The 13,336-nt window shown below is 51.6% G+C and overlaps 1 protein-coding gene across 2 annotated transcripts in view; it reads left to right on the forward strand.

Annotated features, from left to right (window-relative positions):
* Positions 1-589: 589 nt before the first annotated feature.
* WDR86 (WD repeat domain 86) overlaps positions 590-13,336 on the forward strand; it is a 43,390-nt gene continuing 30,643 nt past the window's right edge. Inside the window, exons 1-3 of one of the 2 annotated variants that reach the window (XM_038392359.2) lie at positions 590-1,264; positions 4,580-4,909; positions 11,642-11,783. In XM_038392359.2, the coding sequence (XP_038248287.1) occupies positions 4,747-4,909; positions 11,642-11,783 (305 nt within the window). In that variant the 5' untranslated portion in view covers positions 590-1,264; positions 4,580-4,746. The remainder of the gene's footprint in view (positions 1,265-4,579; positions 4,910-11,641; positions 11,784-13,336) is intronic. The other variant, XM_038392362.2, reaches the window with a different exon arrangement.

Consider the following 13,336-nt stretch of genomic DNA (forward strand, 5'->3'; position numbering starts at 1 on the left):
GGTGCCACCAGTCCTCCTTTTCTTTTTATGATTAAATGTGTTAGTCTCTAAGGTGCCACCAGTCCTCCTTTTCTTTTTAAGATTAAATGTGTTAGTCTCTAAGGTGCCACAAGTCCTCCTTTTCTTTTTATGATTAAATGTGTTAGTCTCTAAGGTGCCACACGTCCTCCTTTTGTTTTTATGATTAAATTTGTTACTCTCTAAGGTGCCACGAGTCCTCCTTTTCTTTTTATGATTAAAGGTGTTAGTCTCTAAGGTGCCACCCGTCCTCCTTTTCTTTTTATGATTAAATGTGTTAGTCTCTAAGGTGCCACCAGTCCTCCTTTTCTTTTTATGATTAAATGTGTTAGTCTCTAAGGTGCCACACGTCCTCCTTTTCTTTTTATGATTAAAGGTGTTAGTCTCTAAGGTGCCACCAGTCCTCCTTTTCTTTTTAAGATTAAAGGTGTTAGTCTCTAAGGTGCCACAAGTCCTCCTTTTCTTTTTGCTAGTATGGAAAGTGCTAGAGAAAAGTGTTTAAAAAAAAAAAAAAAAGTCTTGTGAGGAAGCCAACTTCCTCTAGGGCCTCGGGGAAGCCTGAGGGGTGGCGGTTTGGTCCCCTGCGCAGCGGCTGGACAGGCCAGCGGAGCTCTGAAGCCCCACGTTAATGAGACGCGGGGCGAGGGCGTGGGAAGGGGGCGAAGAGCGCCTGGCCTGGGGGACGCCTGTAGGGACCATCGGCGCGACGCTCACATGAAGCGCTTCAGCCAGGCGCAGCTGAAGGGGGGGGCCAGGACGCGGACAAAAGGCATCGTGCCGAGCGGGAAACCGCGGCGAATCCGCCCCCCTCCGCAGCGCTGGTCCCCGCACGGCGGCCGCTGCCCCAGCGCCCGGGGCTGAGCCCAGGCGAAGGGAACCGTCCCCGCGAGCATCTTCCCGGCGCGACCCGCGCTTGGGCAACGTTGCGGCTTTGAGGGATGGCGAGGCTGGGGGCTCCTCCCCCGCGGGCTCCCCCTGGCTCCCTCCGCCGGCAGGGAAGTGGAGCTGTCGGCACGTGAGGTTGGGTGACTTTGGCTTGTTCCCCCCCCCCCCCTTTGTGCGGGGAGAAAGTCCCCTTGGTTGAAAGGGACAGAACTTGCGGGTGCCGCGGCAGCGGGGTCTCTGCTCCCCCCCCCCCCGACGAGCCCGGGGGCGCTTCGTTGTCTCTTCTTCTGCAGCAAGGGGGCTGCCCCTGCCCCGCAGACCCCGGGACCCTCCTCGCCCACCCTGGCGGGTCACAGTGAGGGTAAGAAACCGGGATGGGCGGGGGGGGGGGCGAGGCACCGCAGGCGCGGGGGGGGGGGCTGTCCTGCATGGGGCTGGTGTGGAGACGCAGACAAGGGGAAGGGCTGGGGCGACATGGAGACAGTCCAGCTATGGGGAGGGGGGGGGCGGGTTTCCTTCCCTGGGGAGTGTCAAAGGAAACAGCATAGCTGGGGGGTCGGATGTGGGGGAGTCGGGCTGCACTGTTTGGGGACGGGTGGGTGCTTGGGGGCATTAGGAGCAAAATAGCCCTATGGGGGGGGGGCAGTTGCTGGGGGTTGGCCACTGGGGGGGCACCTCTGTGAGGGGGCAGCCGAGACAAAGGGGGAGTGCGAGTGTTAAGGAAGCAGCACAGACGTGGGGGGAGGGGGCCGGGGGAAGCAGCACAGACGTGGGGGAGGGGGACGCTGCTGTCCTGGGGGGGGTGGGGTGGGGTGTCTGGCAGGAGAGAAGCGGCGCTGGCATGCGGGGGGGGGAGGGGGGTGGCAGAACCCACAGCTGGAAGGTATCGCTGCGAGGCAGAGAGCACCGGTCCGGCAAGGGGGAGGGACCCCTGCTCCATAAGGGGGCACATGGGGGGGGTGGGGTGTCCTCTGGGAAAGAAGGAGGCGAGAGGGGAAAAGCAGCACAGGCATGGTGGGGAACAGCTCAGACTGGGGCTCCCCCCTGGGGGTGGGGAAGGGCGGGAGGGGATCAGCACAGCCATGGGAGGGGGCTAGGGGGCTCCCCCTAGGGGTGGGGAAGTGCAGGGGGGGATCAGCACAGCCATGGGGGGGCCTAGGGGGCTCCTCCTTGGGGGGGTGCAGGAGGGGATCAGCACAGCTATAGGGGGGCCTAGGGCGCTTCTCCCTGGTGGGGTGCAGAAGGGCAGGAGGGGATCAGCACAGCCATGGGGGGGCTAGGGGGCTCCTGCTCTGGGGGTGGGGAAGGGTAGGAGGGAATCAGCACAGCCATGGGGGAGCTGGGGGGTTCCTCCCTAGGGGGGTGCAGAAGGGCAGGAGGGGATCAGCACAGACATGGGAGAGGGATGGGGACAGGCAGGAGGGGATCAGCACAGCCCTGGGGGGGCCTGGGGGCTCCTCCTTTGGGGGGGTGCAGAAGGGCAGGAGGGGATCAGCACAGCCATGGGGGGGTTGGGGGCTCCCCCTCTGGGGGTGGGGAAGGGTAGGTGGGGATCAGCACAGCCATGGGAAGTGGCTATGGGGCTCCCCCCTGGGGGTGCAGAAGGGCAGGGGGGGATCAGCACAGCCATGGGGGGGCTGGGGGCTCCCGCTCTGGGGGTGGGGAAGGGTACGAGGGAATCAGCACAGCCATGGGGGGGCTGGGGGGTTCCTCCCTAGGGGGTACAGAAGGGCAGGAGGGGATCAGCACAGCTATGGGGGGGCTAGGGGGTTCCCCCTGGGGTTGGGGAAGGGCAGGAGGGGATCAGCACAGCCATGGGAGTGGGCTAGGGGGCTCCCCCCTGGGGGTGGGGATGGGCAGGAGGGGATCAGCACAGCCATGGGGGGGGCCTGGGGACTCCTCCTTGGGGGGGTGCAAAAGGGCAGGAAGGGATCAGCACAGCCATGGGGTTGGGGCCTAGGGGGCTCCCCCTCTGGGGGTGGGGAAGGGTAGGAGGGGATCAGCACAGCCATGGGAGGGGCCTAGGGTGCTCCCCCCTGGGGTGGGGAAGAGCAGGAGGTGATCAGCACAGCCATGGCGGGGGCACCTAGGGGGCTCCCCCCTGGGGCTGGGTAAGGGTAGGAGGGGATCAGCACAGCCATGCGGGGGTGGCTGGGGGGGCTCCTCCCGGGGGGGTGCGGAAGGGCAGGAGGGGGTCAGCACAGCCATGGGGTTGGGGCCTAGGGGGCTCCCCCTCTGGGGATGGGGAAGGGTAGGAGGCGATCAGCACAGCCATGGGAGGGGCCTAGGGTGCTCCCCCCTGGGGGTGGGGCAGGGTAGGAGGGGATCAGCACAGCCATGGGAGGGGGCTAAGGGGTTCCCTCCCAGGGGTGGGATAGGGCAGGAGGGGATCAGCACAACCATAGTGGGGGCCTAGGGGTTCCTTCCTGCGGGGATGGGGAAGGGTAGGTGGGGATCAGCACAGCCATGGGGGGGCCTTGGGGGCTCCCCCTGGGATGGGGTAGGGCAGGAGGGGACCAGCACAGCCTTGGGGGGGGGCTGAGGGGAGGCTCCGCCTTGTTGGGGGGAAGGGCAGAAGGAGAGCAGCAGAGCCATAGGGGTGGGAGGGGATGAGCACAGAGATGGGTGTGGGGATTTTCTCTCCCCTTGGGGTAGGGGGCGGGGAGCAGGTCTGAGCACAGCGATGGGCAGGGAGAGGGGTCTGCTCTTTGATGGCAGGAACCATTCAGGGTTTATCATCCTGTTTGATTTTACACAGAGGTTGAGGCTTTTTTGGAGGGTGGGGAAGGTGAGGATACTATCCAGGGAAAGAGGGGAGAGCCCTTGCCTGGTTTCCGTCTCCCCTCGGTGGGAGGGGCAGGCAGAAACCTGTGGGCCTGTACCGCAGAGGAGGGGCACTGAATAGCAATACTAGAAACTGTACCACAGGGATCAAACCTGCCCTGGCCCCTGCTCCTGGGACACGAGAGGAGGTGGTGTGGGCATTCTCACTGCTCTCTTTGGCATATAACCTCTTTTCTAATGTGTCTGCTCAGGACGTGGCACGAAGGTGATGAATAAGGGCTAAAGGCAGAGTTAGTTCCCAAGGGGGGTGCGAGAGAGCTGTGCTTAGAAAGGGCAGGTTTTATGGGGCCAAGGTAAGGGTCCCTGGGCTGACATCATGTCCAGTCAGGACAGTTTGATAATACTGCATTGGCATGACAAACTCACATATTTTGCAAACTGTAGAAGAGACATTCTCTGTCCGGGGGGTGGGGAGTATTTTCTGTTCAGGGCTGGGCTTTGTGCTGCTTTAAGGTGTTAAACCCCTGAGTCTAGTCAGACCTGGCTTTAAACCTTTCAAGGGTACATTAGAATCCTCTGGGGTGGTCAGGACACCAGATTATGGGCACTACAGCCAGCCAGAGGGAGAAGTGGGAGCAGCCAGTGTTCTTCACTGCAGAAAATCAAGCCCTTTCTTATAACCAGAATAAAGTGTGTGGGGCAGGGTGGCAACATAGATTCAGCCCCATGTCTATAGTAGTGAGAATTGCTGCATTTCCCATGTTTACTCATGAAGGGTCAGGGACTGGTTAGTTTAATATGTCCTGACCAGGGAGGGGAAAAGTGTAACTATCCATGCTAAGGATCAGTTAGTACTGTGTGTCCTGTTCTGTGACCTTGTGCATTTTTTCAGGGGACTAGGCTAGCCTGCTGGTTTCTCAGGGCCATAGTAATGGCTGAAGTTGGTCTCTGGGAGCCCGCTGCAGGCTCACACTACCTTCCTAGAGTGGTGTGGAGTCAGTGAGTCAACCCCTGTCTGGGTCTTCTGCCTTTGCTGGGTCCTGTGCTGGGGCCAGCAGGATGGGGAGCAGTGGCTCGGCACTGAAGGTCTGTACTGATCACCGAGGAGGCATCAACTGGCTCAGCCTGAGCCCAGATGGGCAGCACCTGCTGACGGGCAGTGAAGATGGCACTGCACGTCTCTGGAGCACTGCAGATAGCCAGTGCCATGGCCACTTCCAAGGTACAGTATGTGTCCCTTTTCTCCAGGCTCTGAGTCCAAGTACAGTTTATTCTAAGCTTTGGGACAAACCTGAAACAGCATGTTCCATCCTCTCCAGTCTCTGGAGCAGGTTGAGTGGCCAAATATCGTGCTTAAGAATCAGTAAGAGTAATATTAACTAGAAGCTCTTTCATCCGAAAGCAAGTTACAGATGTTACCGCACAGAGGAATCTCTTGGCCTCTGGAGTAGAACACAACAATTTAACTTCTGCTTCCTCACTGCAGTCCTCAGCTGCTCACCCAAGTGTAACTGTTTTATTCTTTTAAAATCTTCACTTTTTCCAGGAGACTTTTTTTTTATTCAGAACTTCTTGACCTTTCAGTTGAGAAACAGGCCTCAGTGAACAGTGGGATTTTCTTCAGTAGAACAAAACATTTCCATGTGTCTAATGCAAACTGCTAGGCTTTTTCTTCTGAAATTGTTTTTGCCTGTTTAATGAGATTTACATATTCGTACACAATCCCTAGACTAACCTCAAAACGATTAAAGAATGCAGAAACCCTGCAGGAGGGGATTGTGAATTGAAATCTTGAATTTCCAGTGTAAAAGCTGCCCTTTAGATAACTTCCTGCATACCCCTTTAGGATTATAATTCTTTTTCAATCCACTCAATAAGGGTTGGGTATATTCACAATCAGGCCTATTTACTGCTAGGGTTTGGGGCTCTACCCACGCATAATCTTCCTTAAGGATGTTGGCTAGTTTCAATTCTACAGTTTATCATATTTAATGAAAAAAATCATATAAATTTGGTGTTGTGAAAGTCACCATATTGACAGCCCTCTGCCAACAGAACAAACACCACTGCAAGCTTCCCCCACAATATAACCAAGGTGCCGCAACCGTAACCCATCAGTGAAGCCTCATCTACAATGAGGTTTTTGTGAATTATTCACTGTTACTCTAGTACATGATGGTCAGAGCACTATTTACTCCTGGGGGAATTCTGCTCCCAAACATTAAAAATTCTGCGCAAAATATTTCAAAATTCAGCATATCTTATTAGTCAAAATAACACAATATAATCACTCCAGTTTCAATTATTTTGTTAATTTATTTCAAAATATCTGACAGTAAGTATATCTGTAACAATATAGACAACAAAAAGATTCAGGAAATGTTTTTATCAAATAGATTCCTTAATAGGCATATTAATACAGAACTTTGAGTAATAATTCATTTAAACTACAATAAAGAAACACATTTCTAGAGCCATGCTTGGATTTGCATCTGTGTATCTGCATCTGATCTGTGATCCACAAAAGTTGTCTGTGGATATCCACAGATATCAACGGATTCGCATGGCTCTACTTACTGTGGCCTGGCTGAGGCTCTGAGGCACCCCCACCGGAGCCGGGTCATGGAGAGCCACGTGGGCAGCTGTGGGGAGCTGTCATGGACCCTTCTCCTGCCCTTGGCTGGGCAGGGAGCCTGGGGGGCAGGGACATGTCTGGGGGTTGCTCTCAGTCCCTCCCCTGCACCACAGGCAGGTGGAAGGTCTGCTGCGGCTCCCCACAGCTCCCCAGCTGGGCTCTAGCTGGCCTGGCTGTGGGGAAGGGTGGGTGGTACCTTGGTGGGAGAAGAAGAAGGGAAGGGGGAGGGGTCCGCCCCTGTGAAGAGTGGATGGGCAAGGCCCCTCCTGGCCCCCTGTTCCAGCACCACTGGTCACTGCTGCATGGTGACCTGTGGAGCTGCTCGGGCCCCCCACCCAGGGCAGGTGGAGGTCCATGATTCCATGCCGGCTCCCACAGCTGCCCACTCGGCTCTCCCCGACCCGGCTCTGGCCGGGGGGTAAGGCTTTGGAGCCCCAGCCTAGCCATGATACAAGCCACTCGGGCAGCTGTGAGGAGCCGCGGAGTCATGGGCAATGAGAGGGTCCGCTGCAGCTCCCCAAAGCTGCTCGCTCCTCACTGGCCAGAGCTGGGTCAGGAAGCTGCAGCTATGGGGAGCCTGGGTCCCTCCACCTGGCCTGGGCAGGTGATCTGAGTGTCAGGGAAATGGGCCGGGGACTGTTCAGGTCCCCCACCCACAGCAGATGGAGGGTCTGCCTCGGCTTCCCATAGCTGCCAGCATGGCTCTCCCTGACCCAGCTCCGTCCAGTGGGGGGTGGGCCCTTGGAGCCACAGCCTGGCCATGCTAAGAGCCAGCTGTGGGGAGTCACAGCAGACCCTCCACCTGCCCTGAGTGCGGGGCCTGAGCAGCCCCCGGTCTGTGTCCCTGTACCTCAGGTGCCCTGCCCAGGGCAGGTGGAGAGTCCGAGCCATGATTCCTCACAGCTGCCTGCCTGACTCTTACTGTCAGAGCCCTGCGCAGAGACAAAATTTGTATCTGCATCTGAGTGGCTATCTGCAAAAATGGTCCATGGATATAAAACAGATATCTGTGGATTTGCAGGGCTCTGTTTATTTCCTGCACCTCTCAGAAACAGTGCAAAAGCTTGTGGGAGTCGGGGTAAGAAAGGAGCTGAGGGAGAGGGAAGTAATTGCTGGGAAGCAGCCTAGGAGTGAACCTGGAGGGTTGTTGGGTGTGGGTCGGAGGGGGAGAAGAGTGGAATAGTTGTTTTTGGGAGGAGTTGTTAGGGAGTTGGGGAGCCTCCCCCGTGGAGTCCCTGGCTGACCCCTAGCCTCTCCCATTCAGTCAGGCACATCTGCCTCTGTCCCCATGTGTTCCTGCACCCCCACTCAGCCATCAGTCCTCCACTGTCCCCATGTGGCCCTGCACTCCCACTCCCAGGCTCAATGCTATCACCCACTAGCTCCTGTGTTCCTACCCCAGTCTGTCCCCCCACTAGCCCTTGTGAACCCCAGTCTGTGTCCCCCCAGAAGTCCCATGTGCCCTACTCTGTCCATCCCCCACATATACTGTGCCTCCTTACCTGTCCCCATAGGCAGGGCGCTGTGAGGAAAGCAGCCTCTCCTGCCCATGAGCCAACTGCCATCTTCTGGCACAACAGTAGCCCCAGGTGGGTGAAAGGTGTAATTGCAGCGCTTCCCCTGCAGAATCTATTTTCTGAAGGGGGGAAAAATCTGCAGGGGACTTGAATTTTGCATGTGTGCAGTGGTGCATAATTCCTCCAAGAGTAACTATTGTAGATAGTGGTGAAGTGATTCAGCCACCAGGTTGTGTAGATCAGTGGTTTTCAAACATTTTTTCTGGTGACCCAGTTGAAGAAAATTGTTGATGCCCATGACCCAGTGGGGCTGGGGATGAGGGCTTTGGGGTGTGGGAGGGGCTCAGGGCTGGGGCAGAGGGTTGGGGTGAGGGCTCAGGCATAGGTCCAGGAATGAGGGGTTCAGGGTGTGGGAGTGGGCTCTGGGCTGGGGCAGGGGGTTAGGGTGTGGGAGGAGGGTCATGGCTCTGGGCTGGGGGTGCAGGCTTTGGGGTGGGGCCTGGGATGAGGCGTTTGGGGTGCAGGAGGGGGCTTTGTGTTTTGGGGGGGTCTCCGAGCTGGGGCAGAGGATTGGGATGCAGGGTTGGGGCACAGGCTTACCTTCGGCGGCTCCTGGTTAGCAGTGCAGCCGGGGTGCAGAGGCAGGCTTCCTGCCTGTCCTGGCACTGCAGACCGTGCTGTGCCACAGAAGCAGTCAGCAGCAGGTCTGGCTCCTGGGTGGAGGCAAGCAAGCAGCTCTCACCCGCAGGCACCACCCCCCGCCTGCCCCAGCTCCCATTGCCAGGAACCACTAGTTTTTACTGGCCAGGCGCCATGGTACCTGGGTGCTGAGGAAGGTGACCCAGTGCCTTGCATTCCATGATCCAGTACTGGGTCGTGACCCGAAGTTTTAAAACCACTGGTCTAGATCTGCTCAGAGCAGAATTATGTAGCATGGTGCTCAAGATGCTGGTGGATGTCTATACTCACACTCCCAAATTTGCTAGCACTGGTGGAAGGTTTTCACAAAACCTCAGCATGGGTACAAGTGTTCATGGCCTGATTCTTAACCAGTGTGTTGAGTCTGCTTATAAGGGTGCCAAATTTTGGTGTGTGGGGGGTTTTTGTTCGGTGCACATTACAGTCCCTGGGTAATTGGACTGAGGCCATCAAGCTCACTTTTCATTGGCTGTTGATGTAACAACTTTTGGTCACGTGACCTAGGTTGGACTTGAGCCAGCAGCTAGAAAAGTGCTATATCACATTACTAATCCCCAAAGCCATCCTTTATTTACTTAAAATGCATTTCAGTTTACCTTTACTAGTGATACCATCTGGAAAGTCTTTGACTTTCTGGAAGTCAGCCACATATTCATTTTATTGCAACAATTTATGCTCTAGTTGACAAGATGTGCAATATGCTGTCAGATTAACAATAAACAAATTCCTGTGCACAACATGATCTACAGTTAATCTGACAGTATATTGCGTGTGTCCCTCTTCTAGATAAGTATTTGACTAGGAATTTAGATAGCTGCTTTTAAATCTGTTACTTTTAAATCTGTTAGCTACTTTTAACAGATTTAAAAGTAGCTATACTTGAACAAAAAAACTTCAGAAACAGACTTCAAAGAGAAACAGCAGAACTAAAATTCATTTGCAAATTTAACACATTAATTTGGGCTTGAATAGGGACTGGGAGTGGCAGGCTCATTACAAAAGCAGCTTTGCCTCTCTTGGAATTCAGAGTAGCAGCTGTGTTAATCTGTATTTGCAAAAAGAAAAGGAGTACTTGTGGCACCTTAGAGACTAACAAATGTATTTGAGCATAAGCTTTCGTGAGCTACAGCTCACTTCATTGGATGCATCCGATTAAGTGAGCTTTAGCTCACGAAAGCTTATGCTCAAATAAATTTGTTAGTCTCTAAGGTGCCACAAGTACTCCTTTTCTCTTGGAATTGACACCTCCTCATCTATTATTGGGAGTGGACTAGATCCACCCTGATTGAATTGGTCCTGTCAACACTGGTTCTCCACTTGTGAGGTAACTCCCTTCTCTTCATGTGTCAATATATAGTGCCTGCATCTGTAAATTTCACTCCATGCATCTGAAGAAGTGGGTTTTTTACCCATGAAAGCTTATGCCCAAATAAATCTGTTTAGTCTTTAAGGTGCCACCGGACTCCTTGTTGTTTTTGGGGATACAGATTCACACGGCTATTCCCTGATATCTAATTGACTATCTTTAGTCACTTGTTTTAAGTCACATGTTTTTAATGCTGTCAGTTAACTATGTCTGGTTGCCTCATTTTACCATCTGCTCTCCTCCTGATCCTTACCTCTACCCTTATTTCCCTCTTCTGCATAACTCTCCCTACTCTACCACTCCTTTCCCTATATCTTTGTTCCTTCCTCTTTCCCTCAACCTCTTCTGCTTGTCATGTTCTACCTCTTTCCCCTACCCACCCAAACAAACCCCAAAGCTACTGGAATAATAATCATAACACCTAGTGGCCCCTGCTGAGACTGGGGTTCCATTGTGCTAGGCACTGTACAGCAGCATAGTAAGAGATGTTACTCCAAGAATAAGCAATCTAAACAGATAAAATGAAGCGGTGGGTGGAGGGGAAGGAGAGAAAGTATTATACCCCTGTTTTACAGATGAGGAACCAAGGCCCAGAGAGATCTTGTGACAAGGCCAAATTGGAAGGCTATGGCAGAGTGGTGGGAATTGAATCTTGAACTCATAGAGTCCCAGTAAAATACACTTAATGGTACAATCAAATAACAACTCAACCTAAATGTTGTAATCCTTGTCCTCCTTGCCTCTATTCCCACACTTTTGCTTGAGTGTAAACTCTTTAGGGCAGGGACCATGTCTGTTTTTATTCTGACTATAAAGCCTACTATGCTCTGATCACTGTATAAATAGTAATGACAATGCCTTTATTCTTTCTCTCTATTATATTTGCCATTAAAAGCATATTTAATATTTCTACTTGTTGTTAGATATAATTGGGGGGGAATACAGCTGATTTACTTTTCATCACTCATGTTCTTTTAGTTGCTTGCATTTCACTCACATTGGACCTTATTAAATTAGATTGGGTAACAAAACTTTCCAATTAGTCTTTTGTATTTCAGGATTTCCTGCACTAGCCCAGTGCTGCTGTTTGTCTAAAAAACCAGAGGGTAATGTTGAAATACACTTTTTTCACCAAATTAAAAAAGAGAAGAGAAAAGACATGTATTTATATAGTGAACCAAATTCATTGCTCATTTGAACTCAATTGATTTCAATTGAGTTACACCAAGGATGAATTTGGTTCATTGTTTCTGTAATACCCTTTAAAACAACAAGAAGCTCAGTGATGGGCCTTAAATTGGTTGACAGTAATCATTGAAATGGTCCACCATACCTCTGTTCAGTGGTCCTGGAACAATTTTTATAGTGGGGGAATGCGGAAATCATGTATTGGGTTGTTACTACTTCAAGCCCTGGGGTGCAGCAGCACTCTCAGCACCCCTAGTTCCAGCACCAATGCCTCTGTTTAATTTATTCCTTATACCAGTGAAGCAGAAAATCAAAGATGGAGTTCATGCTTTTAAAATGAAAAGTGCCATGTTTTCCACGAGCTCCAGCTTGTGATGAACTCGATGATTTTTAAACTACAGCTTCTAAAGTATTAAGGTCTGGGGTTTTGGATCAGGCCAATTTCAAACTTTTTTTTTTAAATTAAACTAAAGAGAGCATATCACAGCTTGCTCGATCTGTTCTGTTTGAAACATACTGAATATTTTTTATCTCCCTCATTGTTCCTAGGACATGAAAGCTACATCACCTTTTGCCACTTAGAAAATGAGGTTGCATTCACATGTAGTGCAGATCACACAATTAGAAAGTGGGATGTGATGACAGGCCAGTGTCTGGCCATTTACCGAGGGCACACATCAATTGTTAACAGGTTGGTACTACAGATTTTTCATTTAAGAGGATCATTCCATTGTGCTTCTGTAACTTGACACCAGATAAATTGTATGCAGTGCTGTTGTAGCCCTGTGGGTCCCAGCGTGTTGGAGAGACAAGGCGGGTGAGGTAATATTTTTTTGTGGGAACTGAGGACACACTCTGTGTAGCTCAAAAGCTTGTTTCTCCAACTGATGTTGGTCCAACAAAAAATATTACCTCACGCACCTTGAATCCTGGTAAAAAAGACAATTTATCTGGTAATCTCCGTTATACAACTAAATGGATTGTGTAAATCTTTGACTCTCTGCTACTCATGTTCTTTGCTGTAATAATTAGTTATCCTAGCAACAGTGCTGACACAGCTGTAGACTAGAGATGGGAGAACAGCAAAAGGCTCACAGCATGGTGAACCTGCCACTGGGAATGGAATTCTAGAAGAAATTGCTCAGTTGAAAGCAGATACCTGTGATAAATAGATTTTAAAAGCAGCATGTCAGCCATTCTTGTTAGCAAAAAGGACATGGTCCCATTTGAATGATTTATTCCTTATTGTTAAAACTAAGTTTAAAATTACACTGTGACCTCTTACTGAACTTGCATATTCCCTAGCTTGTTATGCTAGGGTTTCTCCTGATTGCTGGAAAATATTTACTTATTTAGGAATAGAGCAATTGAAGCATTTGTTTTGAAAGGAAAAAACAAATACACACATGTAACAGAATCTGTAAACAGATAGGAGAGAGCTCAAATACTGGGTCAGCCAGTTTTCATGACATCTTGAATTAAAGAGACACCAAAACATTGCCCATTTTAGATAGCTGCCTTCACAGCCTGATAGGTGCCAAAGGGCCATGTCTAACTTACGGAAAAGAAGGTGGTTAGAAGTATCCCGAACCCTAACCCACCCTGCCCTGTCTCTAATTTGGACATTTGGCTTCTTGATCTAAGTGAACCAGCTGCTTTTCCTCATTAGGGTGAAGGTGCTATGAACTGTAGGGTAGAACTTCATGGGCTGCATGCTGCTCTTTGATCAGATCTTCTGTAGTCCAGTGGACTGAGTGCTGGACTGGGTGTCTGATCCTACATCTGTCACTGACTCCCTTTGAGAGTTTAAGGAAGTCACTTAACCCCTCTGTTCTTCAGTTTCTCTGGCTATGTCTACACTACAGCTTTTGTCAGCATAATTTATGTTGCTCAGGGTGTGAATAAACCACCCTCCTGAGTGACGTAAATTACACCAACATAAGCGCTGGTGTGGACAGCATTATGTTGATGGTAGAGCTTCTCCTGCCAGCGTAGGGAGCAGCCGCTCGCCAGGGCTGAAGTAGTTAAGCCGTTGAGAGAGCTCTCTCCCGTCTGCGTAGAGCAGCTACATTAGAGAGCTTGCAGCAGCGCCGCTGTAGTGCACAGCTCTCTTGTGTAGCCGTAGCCTCTATCTGTAAAACTGGGATAATGATGATTATCCTCTTTTTGTGAGATCCTTGGCTAGGTATTTTTTTAAAAGTTGTTTTTAACCTGCCTGTTTGTCTGACAGTTGTGTGATAATTG

The sequence above is a fragment of the Dermochelys coriacea genome, chromosome 2 (genome assembly GCF_009764565.3).
Source record: "Dermochelys coriacea isolate rDerCor1 chromosome 2, rDerCor1.pri.v4, whole genome shotgun sequence".
In the NCBI taxonomy this organism is placed as follows: domain Eukaryota; kingdom Metazoa; phylum Chordata; order Testudines; family Dermochelyidae; genus Dermochelys; species Dermochelys coriacea.